Source organism: Lampetra fluviatilis, chromosome 30, assembly GCF_964198595.1.
Source record: "Lampetra fluviatilis chromosome 30, kcLamFluv1.1, whole genome shotgun sequence".
NCBI classification, from domain to species: domain Eukaryota; kingdom Metazoa; phylum Chordata; class Hyperoartia; order Petromyzontiformes; family Petromyzontidae; genus Lampetra; species Lampetra fluviatilis.
This window is the reverse complement of record NC_136304.1, coordinates 8,756,883-8,777,972: the sequence shown is the minus strand read 5'-3', so window position 1 is coordinate 8,777,972 and position 21,090 is coordinate 8,756,883. Positions and strand designations below refer to the sequence as shown.

Below are 21,090 nucleotides of genomic sequence, written 5' to 3'. Positions count from 1 at the left end.
CATTTCCATTAAATGTGCTTTAACAAGTTTGCTACATTCTTAAGTGTGATTTTATTACATCTTTGGGCCAATTTTTTTCCGTAGGGAAGCATCTCCAATTATACAATGTAAGTCAATGGGAATATAGGGTTTGATATACGGAATTTGGCAACTTTTCAGTAACCCATCTGTTCTGTATATCGAAGGATGCTCCAGTGTCGTACAACCTTGGACAAATAGCCTGGTTACATATTATGTATGTGCTCCCTAATATTTGGAATCCCCAGAATATACAAAAATCAGGCCTAGACATAAAATTTTGGATTGTCCAAAAATAATGTGTGTTTCGTTTCGATTTAAAGCTTTCGTGACTGCAGGGATTCATCTTCTTGGTTCTTTCAGTAAAGTCACGTAGAATGGAAATAATAAAATAATAAAAATAAAACATAATAACATAATTCTCACGACGTTTCGGCCACAACACAAGCAGCCGTCCTCAGGTGACGCTGTCTCCCCGACAGACCTGGTCTTCACCTGAGGACGGCTGCTTGTGTTGTGGCCGAAACGTCGTGAGAATTATTTTATTATGTTTTATTTTTATTATTTTATTATTTCCATTCTACATGACTTTACCGAAAGAACCAAGAAGGAAAAAAATGTGTGTTTCGGATTGCTCCAAAAACCCGAAGTGACTTTCCCAAAAACGGTGCCACACGTGGGAACGCGTGGCATCACTTACCACGGAGACGTTTTACATTCGTAGAAAATATAAACGATGCGAAGATTTTTTTTAGTCATCCAAAATAAAAAAAATCTGAAACTTGTCTGAAAACATATCTACAAGAGCTGTTTGATTTTAGGTGTGCATCTTTTAATTACGTGATATTGGCAGGCCAGATTCAGTTGCCATGCAACTGGTTATCATTGTTGCCATTCAAGTCCCATTTGCCGGTTCCATCGTGTGCTTTGTGGTTAAAACTACAACGGCAATGGCCGCTGATATTTGCCACCACCATCGCTCTTGAGTCTTATCTTTCTTCGTCTCCGACACGGACTACAGCTACCAAAGCCGGTCATCCGCACACGTCTAGCTGTTGCGCTTCGTGTGTGTGTGTGCGTGCAGGGTCACAACCGGGTGATCGCCTACAGCCGGCCGGCATACTTCTGTCTGTGCTGTGGCCTCATGTGGCTGCTAGACCTGGGCAGCCAGAGCGTGAGCCTGCGCGTGGCGTTCACGCTGTACGGCGTGCCCTGCACCGTGCCCCGGTTGCTCATTTTTGCCCGTGACCTCATCATGGGTGAGGAGCCGAGCAAGCGATGTCCATTTTCTTGTGCTTTCCAACGAAGGTTTCAACGCGTTGATGCATCAGATCTGTCCGTCGCTACGTCCGATTGTCAGTCGATCTCACTGTAACATGGGGGTCGTGTTAAATCCAGTAAAGATTACGCAATGTACATGCAATTTTTGTTTAAAGTTGTGTCGATAATTAATTAAAAGGGTTATTGAAAATGTGGGCTGTCTAAACCTCATAAGTTCAAATTCTGGTGATCTTACACAAGAATAAACGCAAGTGAGACCGTGAAGGATGTAATTAGACATCCAGAGGTACGATGCTCCTGGTCTTAACCACGTCTCCGTTTAGTGCGGTTGCCTGCGTACAGTGCGAAAGAAGATCGTACATACAGACAAGTGGTAATAGGATCTTGGTATAGTTTGTAAGGTTATTGTTTATTTTCAGCTCATACCACTCACATTATTTTCGTCACGCTTAACTCTTAGTTTACCAGAGTGAAGTAGCTTGTTTGTAAAATGTGATCTCGGCAGTGCCAGCCTTAAAAAAGTACTCCTGTGTGTTGGCTGTTTCGTCACTGCTGGGGTGATTGTGCTGAATGTCGTCGACTGATTCCCAGTCGATAATTGTTTGTTTACCCTTCTATCTGGCAACAAAACTGACACCTTTTTTTACAAGGAGTCATGTTTGCATAGACGACAATACCTGCAGTCATAATGCAAACAAAAAACATAACTCTGATAATGTGCACTGTCCTTGAAGTTGATTGTGTGCACCTTTTGGCGTCATCTGGTCCAACCCATGTGAGACTAGGCTGTAAGGAATGCTGTCTCGGGTGTGGACCAATCAACTTCAAGGACAGTGCACATTATCAGAGTTATGTTTTTTGTTTGCATTATGACTGAAGGTATTGTGGTCTATGCAAACATGACTCCTTGTAAAAAAGGTGTCAGTTTTGTTGCCATATAGAAGGGTAAAAAAACAATTATCATATTTTTTACTGGTAAATGAGGTTCCAATGGTGATTCCCAGTCCTCACTGCTTTGTGTCCTCCCCACTCCCCTCTATTCCCTCGCGTGTCTGCCCACCGTGCAGTGTTTACTCTGTGCTTCCCCGTGGTGTTCGTCTTCGGCCTCCTGCCGCAGATCAACACCTTCCTCATGTACGTGCTGGAGCAGCTGGACATGCACGTGTTCGGGGGCAACGGTGAGTTTTGCGTTGGCATTGTAGACGGTGCAGCATGGCGAAGAGCGGCGTGCCGTTCCTTCGTGGGCAATTCGGCACGGTGCGGCGTGAAAGCGGAGAAAACGCATCGGGGTATTAGGGCAGTGGATGTGATGAGAGAAGAGGCAGAGAACAGAAGCACGTGAAGGAAAAAAAAATGCAAGCAGCCAACCCAATACTATTATACAACATTTGGCTTTCAAGAAGATCCCAGTTAAAATCCACTCATTGGGAGGGTGTTCATTTTCCTCTGCTGCTGCTATCATCTGGCACCCTCCCCCCCCCAACCTTCCGTGCAGTCGATTCTCTGCCCCTGTTCAAATCTATGCACGAGACCTTCTTGTGCGCCTATGAGTGACTGCCGGTCCTAAATGAATATGCCCACTGTTTTTGTACCACGTCTTGAGTTTTGGTTGCGTTTAAGCTCTTCTACATGAATCCACATTGTACTTTGCGTTGGGGGCTGTGCGGTTCGACCGAACGCCACCTTTTTCTCGCCGTCTTTGTTTCAGCTGCCACCAGTGTGCTGGCCTCTGTCTACGGCTTCGTGCGCAGCGTGCTGTGCGTGGCTCTGCTCTACGGCTTCTGCTACGGGGCACTGACGGTGAGCTCTCATGCGCAGCGTCGGCTGAGTGGCAAGTGAACGAACGGACCGATCCGTTGAACTATAAACTAAACTACCGAACTGTTTTTTATTTTACCCAGTAAGACCCACTGAGATTTTTAGCTCTTTTTTTTCAGAAGCGACCTGGATATTACAAATGATAGCTCAGCAAAGTGGCTTATCATGTGGAAATTTAGGCAAATTCTCTAAATGCCTGTTTCTAAATGTGGAGGAAAAAAACCGAAGGACCCAGAGAAATATCCACGCGACCACAGGGAGAAAGATGTGCAAACTCCGAATATATAGGCGTCAGGGTCACGATCGAACCCAAAGACCTCCTGTATACCAGGCGAGGTAGTTAACATCTCGCCACCGGTAAAGGAAGATACAGCTCAAAAATAAGCAAAAGGCCATTTAAATTAAATTTCTATTTAAAGCTTTCGTGACTGCAGGGATTCATCTTCTTGGTTCTTTCGGTAAAGTCACGTCGAAGGGAAATAATAATAAAATAATAAAAATAAAATATAATAAAATACAATTCTCACGACGTTTCGGCCACAAGGCAAGCAGCCCTCCTCAGGTGAAGAAAGGTGAAGAACCTGAGGACGGCTGCTTGCGTTGTGGCCGAAACGTCGTGAGAATTGTATTTTATTATGTTTTATTTGTATTATTTTATTATTTCCCTTCTACGTGACTTTACCGAAATAACCAATAAGAGGCCATTTAAATGGTTTAGAATCCATAATGCTTCACAACAATGAATGAATAATTTTGCATACAAAAAAATAAGCAGCTTTTTCATAGATATTTTACCAAGGCTGTTTCTCGTGCTGCTCGTCATACGTCCGTATCTTTGTTAATTAGCAAACACACATTACAGTTGCAGTCAAGCAAGTCGTCGTAACATTTGAATATGGTGAACACGGCAACGCCACGAGAGGACCCAAACATGGCTGAATGTGGCGCTGGCCACGCCTTAATTGGTGTTCGCCGACAATTTTCCCCCCAGCAGTGCTATAGGATGATGGTTGTGTGCGTGGGTGTTGATGTGTTTTGCATGTGCGCGCGCTTCCTGCAGCAAACGTGGGACTCGCAGCACATCCCCGTGCTGTTCTCCGTGTTCTGCGGGCTTCTGGTGGCCCTCTCGTACCACCTGAGCCGGCAGAACAGCGACCCCACTGTCCTCTGGTGCGTATGCCAGTGCCCTGGCCATTCCATAACATCAGTCGTAAGTCACAGGTTTAATGCTGGACCTGCCTGACACAAATGGTAGGATAGCCCAGTTCACAACTTGGTGCGAATTTGTGTCAGCATTTCCATAAGGAGAGTTGTGCTACATAAACGTGTGCGAGAGATGTCCTAGTAAATCGTTCTGCCGAATGAGGTGTTTCATTTCTCTTTAAACTATTCAGTTCTTACGGCAGCTGCTTTTGTTTTCACCATTGAACCCGTTTCTACGATGATGCCCACGGCTATTGGGCGCCGCGATGGGGAGATGTTAACTACCTCGCCTGGTATACCGGAGGTCGTGAGTTCGATCCTGACCCTGACACGTGTATTTTTGGAGTTTGCATGTTCTCCCCTTGGTTGTGCAGATTTGTCTCCAGGTCTTCCCTCCACATTTAGAAACATGTGTTTAGGGTATTCGGTTGCTCTACATTTCCACATGACAAGCCACTTTGTTGTTGAGCTATCATTTGTGGACAGGTCGCTTCTGAAAAATAGCTCAGTAGGCCTCACCTTGTAAAATAAGAATACTCTATGGTTCTTTCGGTAAAGTCACGTAGGTAGAAATACAACAAAATAAATCACGACGTTTCGGACGCAACACAAGCGCCCGTCTTCAGGTGAAAATCGCAATAGCCGCGATGTCTGCTGCGAGCATTAACTTTGCACTATAATCCAACATGCTAATCTAAGTTCATTTCCTTTAACATGGCACGCTATTTATTACCTTGACACTATAATACCCCATTAACACTAATTCGGCGTCCTTTGTTCTCAAAACTTCTATAAGCTCTTGCTGGTGACAGCTTCTCTTCACAAGGCAGCAGACATCGTGCTGCTCGCAGCAGACATCGCGGCTATCGCGATTTTCACCTGAAGATGGGCGCTTGTGTTGCGTCCAAAAAGTCGTGATTTATTTTGTTTTATTTATACCTACGTGACTTTCGCGGAAGAACCAAAGAGTATGGATTCCTGCAGTCACGAAAGCTTCAAATCAAGATTAAAATAAGAATAGTTTGGTTCAGTTTTTGTCTAGTTTAGTCTGTCCAGTTCTAAAGCTCTCACCGTCTTATGAATCAAGTTTATGTAACCGTGCGGCGTCATACACAGGTCACTCATTCAGTCGAAGCTTTTGCCCGAAGAGCCAGCAGACAACCCCGAGGAACCACTGGAGGAGATGAAAGACCCCCTTCCGGACAAACTCAAGCAGTCTGTGGTGCGTTTGCATCGTCAACATCATCATCATCATTAATATCATCATCATCATCATCCTATTGATCATCAGTGCTTATGCACAGTGACAGTCTGGCATTGCCATTGCCCATCCTTGCCCTGTGTTGTCGCTCATCATTTTCTGCGCGTGTGTTTGGACACCTGTGAAACCTACTGGGTTACTTGTGAAAAAGAGCTTCATAGCTCATCGGATTCCTGCAATCTAAAATATTCTGATTCTGTATCTCCTGTAGCATCCCTCATCTGTTCCCACGTCTCTGCTGTGTCTCACCACTGACCGTGTTGTGTCCGCTGTATCCTGTGCTGTGTCTGTGTTGTCTCCGCTGTATCCTGTGCTGTGTCTCACACTGCCTGTGTTGTCTCCGCTGTATGCTGTGCTGTGTCTCACCACTCACTCACTGTGTTGTCTCCGCTGTATCCTGTGCTGTCTCACCGCTGCCTGTGTTGTGTCTCCGCTGTATCCTGTGCTCTCTCTCACACTGACTGTGGTGTCTCCGCTGTATCCTGTGCTGTGTCTCACCATTGACTTAGTTGTGTCTCTGCTGTATCCTGTGCTGTCCCCTCCACTTCTCTTACCGTCCGGCCACGCGTGTCCCTCGTGAGCAGAGCGAGCGCCTCCAGTCGGACGTCATCGTGTGCGTCGTCATGGCTGTGCTGGCGTTTGCCGTGCACGTGAGCACCGTCTTCGTGGCGCTTCAGGTTCGTTTTTCGGGACTGATTTGCGTTCTGTGTCGGCGGTGGCGCGCAAGCGGAAAGAACATCGCATTCGTGAATAACAGTCTTATAAGGAGCTATACATATATGTCCTGGCACATATATGTCCTGTGAAGAAGAGCTATTACCTGAAATGTTTCCTATTATATATTTTGACTTTGAAGCCACACACAGTGTTATCTATATATATGAAAGTGTTGAATATTGCGCTCTTGAAAACTGACCAACTTGATCTGAAGAGTGTTGCCTGAAAGCAGAGCAAGAAGTACTGTGAATGACTATTTAATAATTAGTCAAAAGCATTTCCGGCCTTTGGCCAGCAAGCACCCGATGCTCCGTGTAGAAGTTTTATCTTATATTATTATATTATTCATCATAGAAAGATAGATAAAGTGGTGCGCTTACCAACGTAAAGGAACGTCTGTCGCTGCGACTTGTTGATTGTGACGGCGTACGCGGGGAGAATGGGAAATATTGTCGTCATCGCAAAACAAATGGCAAAGTCGTGTCGGAGTGGGCCAATTCTTGTCTGGGAATCGGCACCGAATCACCTCGTTCTCTGTCTCTCTCAAGCGATCATCATATTAATCGTAGAAAGATAGATAAAGTAGTGCGCTTACCAACGTAATCGAACGTCTGTCCCTGCGGCATGTTGATAGTGATAGCGTATGCGGGGAGAGCTGGGAGAATGGGAAATATTGTCGTCGTCATTGCAAAACAAATGGGAAAGTCGTGTCGGTGGGGGCCAATTCGATTCTGGGAATCGATTATGGAAATCAACACTGAATCGACTCGTTCTGCAGATCGATTCCAACGTAATCGAACGTCTGTCCGTGCGCCTCCGTCGTTCAAACCTACGCGCCCCCTGCATGAAAACGACGGGAAGTGCAGCGTTCATCACAGATGAAGTTCGGCGTTCATATATATTTAACGAATGTGCAAATGCGCACCCTTTGTGCCCCGTCTGCTTCCGTACTTGATAATTAAATTTTACTGAAGACAAACCAACTACCTCCCCCGCCCCCCTCCGGCGCATGTAGGAAAGCGTTTCACAATCCATGCGTATGCGCGATTTTTCCCGGTGCTGTACGGACAGCCGGTGCTGAGCCTGGTGCTGTACGGGTTGACGGGCGGCGTGGGCTTCCTGGTGCACTACGTGCTGCCCCAGCTGCGCAAGCAGCTGCCCTGGTACTGCTTCGCTCACCCGCTGCTCAAGACGCGCGAGTACAGCCAGTTCGAAGTCAGAGGTAAGATGGTTGTAGCTCGGGGTGTCTTGTTTACCCCTCCCCCCCACCCAGATCCCGGCTGGACTTTTGGTAACGTGTTCAGCGGCGGTAATGTTAAAATGCGTGGATATTTTGACCTGCCGAAATGCGTCAGCGAATAATAAGGGGGGGGGGGGGAGTATTTGGTGTATTAGTTTTATTGTGATTTGTCACCTATGACCGAATCATTGGGAATGCACCCAGTCTCATCAGATCTTGCAAGCGCAATCTCATCACATCCCTCAAATATATATAAAATAACGACAACAACAATAAATAAATAATAAATCCTGCATCGACTTTTTTTTTATACGGAGCAATGGTTGTGTTAGTAAAGCGCGGGGGTCAGCGTTGGTTTGGCACTCTCGCGATCGTCGCCAACCCCACCCGTGTCCCCCCCGCACACTCTGTGTTTGCAGAACCAGCGCAGCTCATGTGGTTTGAGAAGTCACAGGTGTGGCTGCAGTTCCTGGAGAAGAACTTCCTGTACCCGGCCGTGGTGCTGAGCGCCATGACCAACGACGCAAAGACGATCGCCAGCCCCGACCGCCTGGGCCCTTAGTGCGTGAACCTCACAGACACGCCGCTCAACCTGCGACGGCCTCCGGTCAATGTGTCGATCCCAATCTATTCTTATTTTAATTGAAGCCACGTCCAGCTGGGATAAATACAAATGGACAAATCTGAGCTTGAACGTCCAGCGGTCGGTTTGCGTGAAGCGAGTGTTTTATTATTTTCTACATCAGTCGGTGCAAGATGAGTTTTCACTCAGGATGTGAGATGTAACTTGATTCAACAGTTCAAATCACAACTGGGCTTTCGGAAGCAATGCAAGGGCTCTCTGTTCACTCAGTGCTTTCAGCTGTTCACCCACACTTTCAGCTTACGGCTGTGTGTCTGGGAAAGCATCAACCTTATTATCCCACCTCTATCAGGTGCTTTTAGACCTATGAGGGCAACGGCACAGCCCCGCTCCAGCATGTAAATAACCAAACTTCACTCGCCCCACTCGGCATTGAATTGACAAGTCGTTGCGACTCAGCTCGGCCCAACCGTTAATCTCATTCGCTCCTGTGTGTGTGCCGCTTCCCCGTGCGTCCTGCGTGCGCCACCGCAGTGTGGGGGCGCTGGCGGTGGTGGTGGCCGGCATGAAGCTCCTGCGCTTCTCCTTCAGCAGCCCCACCTACCAGTACGTGACGCTCGTCTTCACCGTGCTCTTCTTCCGCTTCGACTACCCCGCGTACTCGGAGACCTTCCTGCTCGACTTCTTTTTCTTCTCCATCGTGTTCAGCAAGGTGAGTGCGCTCGGGTGCGCGCCCGGTTGCGTGGGCGCGCTAGTGACGTGCGTATAAGCGGGGTTTCACCGTGTTGTTATTAAACTTATGAATTTCTACCTATGACCGGATCAATGGCAATGAGTTCTCGGGAGCCCCAATCTCATCACATCCCGCAAATATATAAGAACTTTTTAAAAGCGAATTCCTACTTCCATTTTTTTATGCTTATGACTGGTTGTTTTTTTAAAGTGGGGGAGTCGTGGAGGGGAGGAGGGGCAGAGTTTGTTTGGCCCTCACACGATCGTTGCCAACCCTACCCGTGTCCCTCTCGTGTGCCATGCCGGCCTTCATAGGTGCTCGCTAACAGCACTCGACCCAACAATCTGTTCAGGCTATATGGAACCAGCAACCTCCGGATTGCAAGTCCAGTGTCATAATCATTACATCATGGCAAACATCCTTATCTGAATTAATGTGCGAATGACTTGAGATATTGTTGATGGAGGAGAGTTTGTGGTTTTCTGGAGTGGCAGCTGATGGCGAATGTTTGTCTGCCCCCAGCTCTGGGACCTGTGGCACAAGCTGCGCTTCGTGTTCACGTACATCGCGCCGTGGCAGATCACGTGGGGTTCCGCCTTCCACGCCTTTGCCCAGCCCTTCGCCGTGCCACGTATCCTTCCTGGCCTCTCGCCTGTTCGTTCAACCTCTGGGCTAATTTCGACAGTCTTCCGTCAGCAGAGTCAGGCTCACTTGAATCAATGCTGTGGACATCTGTGAAAATACACCGGGCATCTTTGAAAATTCTGGACATAGAGCTTCATAGCTCATCGGATTCCTCCAGTCTAAATTACTCAGATTCTGAATCAATGCTGGTGAACTGCCAGATATTAATGGTAAGGACCCATCCCTAAGATCCAGGATCGATGCAAAATGATAATGCATTACTCAATATAATCATAGTGTTCAGGTCAACTTATTGCTTGTCTGGGCTGTGAATGTAATTCACGTCCCTGAGAAATGAAAGTGGACCTGTGGAACTGATTTTATGTCATGTACATGCATGGGGGAAATTGTAACGGATAGTCCTGTGTTACTATTGTGGGGACCGACGTCCACCCCACCGCCCTCGCTAGGCAGGTGGGGCGTGACGTCCGCCCCTTGCGCTCCCTCGTCCGCCAGCTCCCGCCAGGCCCCCGCCGACCGAGTGATCGGCCCCCTGTGCTAGCGCCCTCTCTGAGGGACATATTCGTGCTTCTGGCGCACAGCCGCACGGAGTTAACCCACACACTCTCGTACACCACAGCTAACGCAGCGTTCAGCGGCACGTTCACGCCCACATCTGCAAGCGATTACCTCAACGAGCGCCCGTGCACACCGCAGCTATCGTTCAATAATCCAGGGTTACGTTACCCTGCGCGGCCAATCGTGCCCTACCTGTGATTCTCACTCGGTTTCCTTCCCTTACATGGAGCGCTGCGACGGTTACTTCTGCTACCTATTGTCTATCCACCCGTACTAATTCATTTCTTACTCCTCCTGTTTAATCATGCAGGACGTCCGGCTGGTGAATACACACCCTGCTAGCGTGTATTCGGTCTGGGGCTGGGGGAAGTCGTGGCGCTGCGATCCCCTGACCTCATGGTCTGCTCTGCTCGCTTAATATTCCACCCCTCCCCCCCAATGTCGTGCATTGCACCCATACCATTTTAAGTCGACTCGGGCACCGAAATGTGACCTGTCCTGCGAGGGTCGAAATCGTGGTACTTTCCTCCTCGGGACCCTTCGGATTAAGACCCGTTGTGCCAGGCAATCCCCCGCCACGACACTTGGTGTGTGTGCTCAGTGTGGGGGCCAGGGGGGAGTCGCGGCGCTTGCAGAGTTGCTCCAAGGCCATGGCACCACACTCGCCACACTATCACTAAATGAGATATAGATCGGATAAAGCAACTTTGAAGTTGACAGCTGGTAGACGTTGTAGTTGGGCAAAGGGGGTGAGTATGTGTGATTGCACAGGGCAGGATGGAGGGAGGGCAGGTTACCTAGATGGGCATATTTGGAGTGACACCCAGAGGTCGTTGACCAATCAGATTTTGGAGGTCCGGTGTCAACATCTTGAGAGATCTAGCCGAAGTAAGGAAGCAATATCTAGGGTATGGTGGTCCCAACGATGTCGACTGTGGTGTGACCTCTTGATCTTGACGTGAGGTTACATATACGGCCACCTTGCGAAATAAAAAATCAACGCCGAGTGGAGGAATCCTGTCGCCAATAGGCATGCGAGAGATGCTGACGTTTGAAGAGAGTTTTTTGTTTGTTTAACTTTAACGTGCGCTCGCAGACTCGGCCATGCTGTTTGTGCAGGCCGTCATCTCGGCCGTCTTCTCAACACCATTGAACCCGTTCCTGGGCAGTGCCATTTTCCTCACGTCATACGTGCGGCCCGTGCGCTTCTGGGAGCGAGACTACAAGTGAGCGACTGCTGCCCGCTGCCTCCTGAGTTCTCTCTTTCACGGGAGCGTGTCCGGTGTAGTACTTGTTGGGCATGTCGTTTGATGCTCAAATACGACCACCAACCAGTACCAACGTCACCACGACGACCATCGTCACGGCCAATACTCAAAATACCACTGCTCCCGCCATGGTCAACACCGCCAACACCACCACCACTATCATGACCGCCAAATACCATCGCGAGCACCAGCACTATATCACCAGCACCACCACCACCAACATTACCCTTGTCATTGGCAGCACCAGCCCTGCCCCCAGTCCCACTGCATTCAGATTGTAATTGCACACAACCATACGGCGATTGTTGCAATCGCGATCGGGTGAGTACCGCGTTCACTTGCATCGTGGGTTGCGGTGTCTTAATTGCGAACCCGTTTCTATCCACGCTTCTTGAATGGCTGCAGTTAATGGAACCTTTGGCAATGGCTTGGTTATGTAAACGACCTGTGACGCGACATGGGCTTATGAGCAGCTCTCTGTTTCTCTCCCCCGTCTGTCTGTTGTCCACAGCACCAAGCGTGTCGATCACTCCAACACGCGGCTTGCCACGCAGCTTGACCGCAGTCCCGGTGAGCAGCACAGCCGCCCATTTTTCCCGCCCCCCCCCCCCCCGCCGTTTCCTGTCACTGGCACACGCACACGCACACGCACGTGCAGGGTGGTGATCGCCTGCCCCTGGTTATCCCAAAATGAGTGTAAATTGATATTTGCCAGACAAAACATATGCATTTTTATTTCCGTTATTTGGAAGCCACTTGAGATATGCACTTTTAAATATAACTTGAAAATGAATTTCCTTAGTACTGCTTTTTGTGTTTAGTTTGTTGTCTTTCCCGCGAACCTCCGATTGGCTAAGTACAGTGCGAAAGAAGTTCAACATATATACGTACGTCATAACAGTTGGAAATTTCTGGACCGCCCTGCCCAGTGAAGTTCGCAGATCCACCTCTGGCGGACACAGTCCACATGTTCATTTCACACAACCCGCGGCTGCATGAGGCCTACCAGTTTTAAACGGCCCTCACAATCGATGTTCATCCGTGACTGCGTTTTAGCCGCGCTGATCGGTGGTGGTGCACGCCTGTAATCGAGCACTCGAGGGGAGAGTTGGGGGATCACACGCAATGGTTGTGATGCTCACCCTTTCATTTGTTGGTTGTAAATATATGGAACATTGTAGCAATTCATTGGTTGAAATGTATTTTCACAGTCACGATGCATGCATCAAAATGTGTGTGTGTGTGTGTAGCATAGCTTTTTATTTCAGCCTGTCAGGTAAGTGCAAATTAAACCTTTTGACTAATGGGCCGAAGGAGATAGAATAACCAAGGTATAACATTTGAAACAGACAGTACAATCAAAGTATGTATGTTGAACATCTTTCGCACCGTACTTAGCCAAGCATGCTTATCGGAGATGCGAACATGAATTGTGACCAAATCTCGACTATTCATTGATCTTGGGGGATTGGAGGGGGTGGGCAATAATTTGATATCTACCCATCCGTCGCTCGCTGTGCCACATCCTGACGATTTACGCATTTAAATAAAACCGCAGGTGCGGACGATAACAACCTCAACTCCATCTTCTACGAGCACCTAACGCGCTCACTGCAGCATAGCTTGTGCGGCGACCTGACCCTCGGCCGCTGGGGAAACTACACGACGGGCGACTGTTTCATCCTGGCGTCCGACTACCTCAACGCCTTCATCCACCTCATCGAGATCGGCAACGGGCTCGTCACCTTTCAGCTGCGCGGCCTGGAGTTCAGAGGTCAGTTGTGCGTGCTGCGTGTGCTGTGCGCGCGCGCGTGCATGTAAAAGTTCGTGTACTTGTGTGTGCTTGCGATAAGGAAGCGCTCGCAATATTTGAAGATTCGCGACGCCAATGTTGCGAGTTGAAGTTCCCAAATTGCCCTGGATAATAGGTTTAGTTGATTTTATGGACGTAGAATAAATGTAGAAACTCTCTCGGTCTTCAACCGCAATGTTTTTTTTTTTACTCATTTAAATGTTAAACAAGCTTTATACACTTGTGATCGCATGACGGAGGAGTGGACCGTGCGCTTCCTCAGGCACCTATTGCCAGCAGCGGGAGGTGGAGGCGATCACGGAAGGCGTGGAGGAGGACGAGGGCTGCTGCTGCTGTGAGCCCGGCCACCTGCCGCACGCTCTGTCCTTCAACGCCGCGTTCGGGCAGCGCTGGCTCGCCTGGGAGGTGTCCGTGGTGAAATACGTCCTCGAGGGGTACAGCATCACGGACAACAGCGCCGCCACCATGCTGCAGGTGTTCGACCTGCGCAAGATCCTGCTCACGTACTACGTCAAGGTGAGCCGACGGATGGGCCGGATGGGCGGCGGGTGGGGGGGCACAGGTGTGTGGCGTACCTGCCAGGGGGGTGGGGGGGGTTCGTGGCTTTCGAGGAGGGCGCAACACAAAAATAAAACCGCGTGGCTGTGGAAGCGTTAATCCTTTCCGGAAGTAAAAGGCCATGCTCGAGGGAGTGTGGCGCAGTTTGGTGCCTATCTGTCGTGGAGTGCAGTCGTGCCGCTACTGTTCTCTGTGGTGAATACACTTATTTAAAAACAACGGCGCGATGCGTCTCTAAATAAAATTGACGCGAACTGCTCGCGCGTTCCGAGATTCAGAGGTGAACGGGACCCCCACCCCCTGCAATTTGTAGTCTTGGAGCGGGAAAGTGTTAACAGCTGGTTTCTCTGTTAGCGATCGCCATTGGCCGCTGCCCCCTCCCCTCCTAAGCACGTGTCACCTGCGTCTCGCGTGCAGAGCATAATCTACTACGTGGTGAGCTCGCTGCGGCTGGAGGAGTGGCTGGAGAGCGAGGTGGTGCGCGAGGGGCTGCGCCCGTGCTGCGAGCGTGGCTACGCCGACGTCGACCCGACCTTCAACCCCAACATCGACGAGGACTACGACCATCTGCTGTCGGGCGTCTCGCGCCAGAGCTTCTGCAACGTCTACCTCGAGTGGATCCAGCACTGTGCTAGCCGGCGCGAGCAGGCGAGATTGCAGCCTGTGCACCCATTTGTTGATGTTTTCACCATCCGTGCTGATCTGATGGAGAACTTATTTAATCAATCGAAAAGCCTTGAAAAATGTAGTCCCGATCTCGATTAAATTTTTCCCATCAGCCCTCCATGGTCAATACTACTTGTCCTTTGCAGATATTGGTCCACAGGAATGTAGAATTTTCACATGCAGTGAATTAGACAACACACAATATAGTACAAAACGAGACTTGTAGTATACAGGAGACGGCATGTGAGATAAACAAAAGTCCTGCTCACGAATGAATGGTTGATCCCAACTTCGTTATGGAGGCTGTTCACAAGCTCCACTCAATTCCCTACTCTCTCGAATTCCATGTTCCTGTCGCTGCCAGAAATCTTCAAAACTTAACTTGTGCTCCCCACAGGCACCGTTCTGGAGAATATAAACTAGGGCAGGGGTCGGCAACCAAAATAACAAGAAGAGCCATTTCTTTCCAATTCGGTACAAAATTCAGTATTTCAAGAGCCGCAATGCATCTGAGTACATACTGTACATACGTACATATTGTCAAGAAGCAGCCCGTAAAGAGCCGCATGCGGCTCCGGAGCCGTAGGTTGCCGACCCCTGAACTAGGGTATAGACTGGAGCGTGTAGATGGCCACCAATGGAAACCAGGCTCAGTGTAATCACTAAATCCTTGTAACGTGGCGATCTATTGAGCCTGGCATGGAGGACGACGAGTCATTACATCCAAAAGATTGTGGGACTTCTGATAACCAATAATTATAAGCACGTGAATGAATAAATCAATGAGTAAGTGAGTGAGTGAATGAATGTTGCCGTGTGGGCTGGAGAGCAGGCGGTGGATAGTGCCAAGGACTCGAACCTCGTGACTCTCTGCTTCGGGCTCTGCGTGCTGGGACGCCGAGCCTTGGGCACCGCCTCTCACCACATGTCCTCCAGGTGAAGGTTATCTGGACAATAGACTGACACACTGGTCCCACGTGGCATCTCTAGACAATAGACTGACAGACCGGACACTGACAGGGCCTCTGAGACAATAGACTGACACACTGGTCCCACGTGGGATCTCTAGACAATAGACTGACAGACCGGACACTCACGGGGCCTCTGGGACAATAGACTGACAGACCGGACGCTGACAGGGCCTTTGAGACAATAGACTGACAGACTGGTCCCACGTGGGATCTCTAGACAATAGACTGACAGACTGGCCCCACGTGGGATCTCTAGATAATAGACTGACAGACCCGACACTTACGGGACCTCTGAGACAATAGACTGACACACTGGTTCCACGAGGGATCTCTAGACAATAGACTGACACACTGGTCCCACGTGGCATCTCTAGACAATAGACTGACAGACCGGACACTGACAGGGCCTCTGAGACAATAGACTGACAGACCGGACGCTGACAGGGCCTCTGAGACAATAGACTGACAGACTGGTCCCACATGGAATCTCTAGACAATAGACTGACAGACCGGACACTGACGGGGCCTCTGAGACAATAGACTGACAGACCGGACACTGACAGGGCCTCTGAGACAATAGACTGACAGACTGGCCCCACGAGGGATCTCTAGACAATAGACTGACAGACTGGTCCCACGTGGCATCTCGAGACAATTGACTGACAGACCAGACACTGACGGGGCCTCTGAGACAATAGACTGACAGACCGGACACTGACAGGGCCTCTGAGACAATAGACTGACAGACTGGCCCCACGAGGGATCTCTAGACAATAGACTGACAGACTGGTCCCACGTGGGATCTCTAGACAATAGACTAACAGACCGGACGCTGACAGGGCCTCTGAGACAATAGACGGACAGACTGGCCTCACGAGGGATCTCTAGACAATAGAGTGACAGACTGGTCCCACGTGGGATCTCTAGACAATAGACTGACAGACCGGACACTGACAGGGCCTCTGAGACAATAGACTGATAGACCGGTCTCTCATAAGTGCCGTTGCATTTTACAACGCGGTATGGTTGCAACTGTCACGAGTGCTTGTGTCCCAGCACTGATGCCGCAGTGCGTGTGGGCGGGTGCAGCAGCCTGGAGCCCTTCCTGTACGGGCTCCATGCCCTCTTCAAGGGCGACTTCCGCATCACGTCGCCCAAGGACGAGTGGATCTTTGCCGACATGGAACTCCTGCGCAAAGTGGTGGCCCCGGGCGTGCGCATGTCACTCAAGTTACACCAGGTCAGCAGACGAGGCCTGTCTCCTGGTCTAACACCTTTCTTTGAACCTGCTTCTTGGTTAAACTCTCACTGGGGATGATTGAAAGGTGTGTGGTCTGACATAGGAATTTTAATGGTGGACCTCACCTTAGTGAAACTTATTTCAAAGGCTTTTTAATCGCCAGCCGCAAAGATTCTTTGTATCTTGTTGGTTCTTTCGGTAAAGTCATGCAGACCGAAAGAACCAAGAAGATGAATCCCTGCAGTCACGAAAGCTTTAAATCGAAATTCCTTGTCTCGCTCATGAAATCACCTGGCCACAGCACACGTCCCCCTGTTGCTAGATCACCGCGCTTTCTCCTCGCCAGGACCACTTCACGTCCCCAGACGAATACGAGGACCCGGCAGTTCTGTACGACGCCATCTGGAACCACGAACGCGAGCTCGTAATCTCGCACGAGGGCGACCCCGCGTGGCGCAACGCCGTGCTCTCCAACCGCCCCTCGCTGCTGGCGCTGCGCCACGTGCTGGACGACGGCTCGGACGACTACAAGGTCATCATGCTCAACCGCCGCTACCTGAGCTTCCGCGTCATCAAGGTGGGGCGGGGGGGGGGTGGCGGGGTGGGGGCTCGTCCGAGGTGGGACCGGGTGGCATGAATGACCGCGCGTGAAACCCATGAATTTATCACGAGTAGTGAGTGGCACATGAGGACGGCTGCTTGCGTTGTGGCCGAAACGTGAGAATTATTTTGTTATGTTTTATTTTTTTTATTTTTTTTTATTTCCATTCTACGTGACTTTACCGAAAGAACCGAGAAGATGAATCCCTGCAGTCACGAAAGCTTTAAATCGAAATTTGGCACATAGCTATTGAGTTTACAGGCGGTGCAAGTGCACTGGTGGCACATGGGGGTTGGAGGGCACCCGATCATTGGGTTATGAAGAGGGAGGAACTTGGGCATAGAACCCAATTTAATACCTCACATCAATTCCTATAATAATGATAATTATATTTTAACGTGCACAGTAATTGCTCACTCTCGTGTAGAGAGAATGAGACTTGAGGAGCCACAGACAAGCAGGAAGCCGTTGCCAACAGTCGCCTAAGCTCTGCAGTCCTCTATATATTAAACTGTTGTTGGCCAATTAATGAATGTTTACATGTGAGAGGAAACAAGAGCATCCGGAGAAAGCCCACGTGTGCGAGGGGGGAAAAACACTTTATCCCATACAGACGGAACAGGTGGGGGGGGTCTGCATTTTTTCTGTGACGCCAACCTGCAGTGCGCCGCTGTTCACGAGCGTAAGGAGTCACTTTTCAAAATCTCTGAATCGCTGCGCTCCCGCTCGCGACGGCTCTTCCCGGCAGGTGAACCGCGAGTGCGTGCGGGGCCTGTGGGCCGGCCAGCTCCAAGAGCTCGTATTCCTGCGTAACCGCAACCCCGAGCGCGGCAGCATCCAGAACGCCAAGCAAGCGCTGCGCAACATGATCAACTCGTCGTGCGACCAGCCCATCGGATACCCCATCTACGTGTCGCCGCTCACCACCTCGTACGCCGGCACGCACCAGCAGCTCCGCTCCGTCGCCGGCGGGGCCATCACCGTCCGCAGCATCGGACACTTCCTGGCTGCCACCTGGCACAGGTGTGTGTGCGTGCGATTGTGTGCGAGGTGAGATGTAGTGCAGCGGTGAGCGCTGCGCTCCGCTACCAACTCGGCGAGCCGGGTTCGGTTCACGCTCACGGCCACCAACACCAGTGACGATTATCTGAACCGGTCCTGGCCCTCCCCTAGGTCGACTCAGCCTGAAATGAGTACCTGGTGCGGTGTGTAAACATCGCCACTGGGGAGACGTAGGCGGTCGGACGTGGTGCTGGCCACCCACCCCGTTCCGGCCTTAATAGGTGCTTGCTAACAGCACTTGCCCCTACAGTCTGTTAAGGTTATATGGGGATCTTTGTACACGTAGATTCGTGTTTGCGCGTGGGGATTTGTGCCGCAGTGGTTGGTTCACTGCACTCTGAACCTGATGACCTGAGTTTGATTCCCAACCACAGCCAACATCTGTGCCGAGTGGTATCCGAAATAATCCTGGGTTGACTTGGTCTTGATTGAGTACTTTGTTCATTGTGAGAACATCAGCACTTGGGATGCAAACACAGCCAGGAATGGTGGAGGCCACACTATCCCACTTAATAAGTGCACAGTTAAAGCACTTGCCCCAACAGACTATATAGGCTGTTATAGAGAATAATATGTCTTGGTATGTGTGTGTCAATGTGAAGTATGTATCAATGCGTGTGTGTGATAACCTATAACCATCTGTGTCTTTTGGACCTTTAGCAAGTATTCCTCCTCTCATGTGTCGTATAATTGCCTGGCACAAACACCATGATTACATCACTATTTACAGTGATAAGACACAGTGAATTGACAGTAGGAAGCACATTTGTGCATTTATCGGTATCGCTTATGTGCTTACCCATAATATCCTGGTCTCACGCATGACCTCATCCAGCGAGGCTACATCACTACACCTAGATTCAGTGCACCGAGCCTGCCCCAAACACCGTGTCGATGTTACCACAAATGGTATATCGGAAGCCCGTTGCATTGATTTTGTTGCATATGTTAGAGAGCCTTGACAATTCTGCCATCGACCCGATTGCTTCTTGGTCCAGTGTAAAGTTTTTTTTTTACGTGGCTCGTGCCGCGCACAGGATGCGGAAGGGGTGCGGCGCCGGGTGCAACAGTGGCGGAAACGTGGACGACTCTGATTGCTGCGTCGGGGGGCTCTCGTCCATCGGGGGAGGTGGCGGTGCCGTGGGCCCAAATCCCGGGGGGAACCCCTCCCAGGGGAACGCGGGGCACGCTGGCGTCAACGCCCCTCCAACCGGCAGCCACGCCGCCATGCAGCCCGTCATAGGGCAGCCCGTGCCAGGTGTGTGGAAGGGGCCGGTGATCCGTTTTAATGACTGCACACACAACAAGAAACCCTCGATAAAATATTTTCCGGCTCTTTGTTCTTCGGCGCGTGCGCGTGATGTTTCTCTGGCTCCCATCAGCCGCAGCTGCCGGGTGTTCACGCACTGCCGTCACTCGCCTGCGCTGCGCAGGTTCCCTGGGGCAATCCCTGCAGGCTGGGCTGGTGCGCGCCTCTCCCCAGCGAGGCGCGGGCGTGTCGCAGGGCAGCCAGACGTCCGTGCTGTGGTACGGCGCCGGCGGAGGAGCGGGCGGCACTGGCGGCGGCGGCCGGCAGCCCTCGTCGCTCCGTTCGGGCGTCGTCCCGGGCTCCTGGTGCCACTCGTCGTTCCGCAACGCCTCCGAGGGCGCCGGCCTCGCCTCGCTGTGCACGCCCGAGATGGTGGGCGGCGGCGGCGGCGGCGGAGGAGGAGGAGGCGGCGGCGGCGGTGGAGCGAACCGGTCGAGCCTGGCGTCTTCGAGCAGCTCGACGCTGAGCAGCGTGATCCTGCCGCTCGGCAAGCGCAGCACGTCCACGCTGGCCACCATCGCGGCGGGGTTGCTGGCGCCCGAGGCCAGTGCTAGCCTCGCGGGCAACGCCGGCAGCAACGCCGACTCGCAGTCCAACGCGAGCACGGGCACGGGCTCCAGCGCAGGCTCGGGCAGCGGGTGCGGGGGGCTGCCCTTGTCGGCGGCGGCTGCGGTCAGTGGTATCGGTGGCGGCGGTGGGACTGGCGGATCGGCAGGTTTGACCTTGGCGAGTTTTGGCGGAACACCGTCTAGGAGGGAAACCGTTGGTGCCAGAGTTCAGGTGAATGAACAGAAGGTGGTTTGGTAATTGTGTGTGTGCACGTGAGAAACAGTTGTTTTCTAAGGGGGGGCGGTGTCCCATTGGTTAGCGTGCCGCGCTACGAATCCGGCGGCCCGAGTTAGATTCCCGCTCATGGCCATCACCAGTGACGATTATCTGAACCGGTCCTGGGCCTCTCCTCGGTCGACTCGGCTTCACATTAGTACCTGGTGAGATGTTGAAACATCGCCAGGAGGGAGACAAAGGCGGCCGGGTGTAGTGCTGGCCATCCAACGCCCCCTCGTGTGCCATGCCAGGCTTCATATGTGCTCACTAACAGCATTTGCCTCAACAGTCTGTTACGGCTATACGGGCGAATCTTTGTCTTTGTGAGAAACAGTGTTTTTTTGTTCTTAAATATTGCATGTAGTAAGGTCACTTAACTTGTATAGCGACTATGGGCACGACATTGACCACGGTGGGGTGGGTGGGTGTTTCTTTGTGTCCGTGCATCAGATTGTGGACGTGAGCCAGGTGCTGGACTCGGTGCATGCCTCCAAGCGCCGTGAGCTGCAGTGGCCGGACGACTCGGTGCGGGCGCGCGCTGGCCGGGCTGCCTGGCGCGACTGGAGCCCCCAGGATGGCATGGAGGGCACTGTACGTCAGCCACTGCTGCTACCGCAGCCGCCACCGCCGCCAAGGCCGCGGCTGCCTCCCCGCCACGCGGGCGAGGGAGACACCCCCTAGTTCCTCCCCCTCTCACCTTTCATGCCCAGTTATTGTGTG

The 21,090-nt window shown here is 51.1% G+C and overlaps 1 protein-coding gene across 3 annotated transcripts in view; it reads left to right on the top strand.

Moving 5' to 3' along the window:
• The window catches only part of LOC144943232 (pecanex-like protein 1), a 57,979-nt gene that overhangs the window by 28,209 nt on the left and 8,680 nt on the right, over positions 1-21,090 (top strand). For 2 of the 3 annotated variants that reach the window (XM_078870541.1, XM_078870540.1), the window contains exons 15-36: positions 1,103-1,277; positions 2,367-2,477; positions 3,008-3,099; positions 4,178-4,287; positions 5,437-5,542; positions 6,166-6,258; positions 7,370-7,520; positions 7,958-8,099; positions 8,656-8,833; positions 9,377-9,485; positions 11,154-11,283; positions 11,837-11,895; positions 12,884-13,099; positions 13,401-13,654; positions 14,114-14,344; positions 15,195-15,298; positions 16,423-16,573; positions 16,920-17,150; positions 17,923-18,197; positions 19,274-19,494; positions 19,670-20,325; positions 20,821-20,961. In XM_078870541.1, the coding sequence (XP_078726667.1) occupies positions 1,103-1,277; positions 2,367-2,477; positions 3,008-3,099; positions 4,178-4,287; positions 5,437-5,542; positions 6,166-6,258; positions 7,370-7,520; positions 7,958-8,099; positions 8,656-8,833; positions 9,377-9,485; positions 11,154-11,283; positions 11,837-11,895; positions 12,884-13,099; positions 13,401-13,654; positions 14,114-14,344; positions 15,195-15,298; positions 16,423-16,573; positions 16,920-17,150; positions 17,923-18,197; positions 19,274-19,494; positions 19,670-20,325; positions 20,821-20,961 (3,936 nt within the window). The remainder of the gene's footprint in view (positions 1-1,102; positions 1,278-2,366; positions 2,478-3,007; positions 3,100-4,177; positions 4,288-5,436; positions 5,543-6,165; positions 6,259-7,369; positions 7,521-7,957; positions 8,100-8,655; positions 8,834-9,376; positions 9,486-11,153; positions 11,284-11,836; positions 11,896-12,883; positions 13,100-13,400; positions 13,655-14,113; positions 14,345-15,194; positions 15,299-16,422; positions 16,574-16,919; positions 17,151-17,922; positions 18,198-19,273; positions 19,495-19,669; positions 20,326-20,820; positions 20,962-21,090) is intronic. The other variant, XM_078870542.1, reaches the window with a different exon arrangement.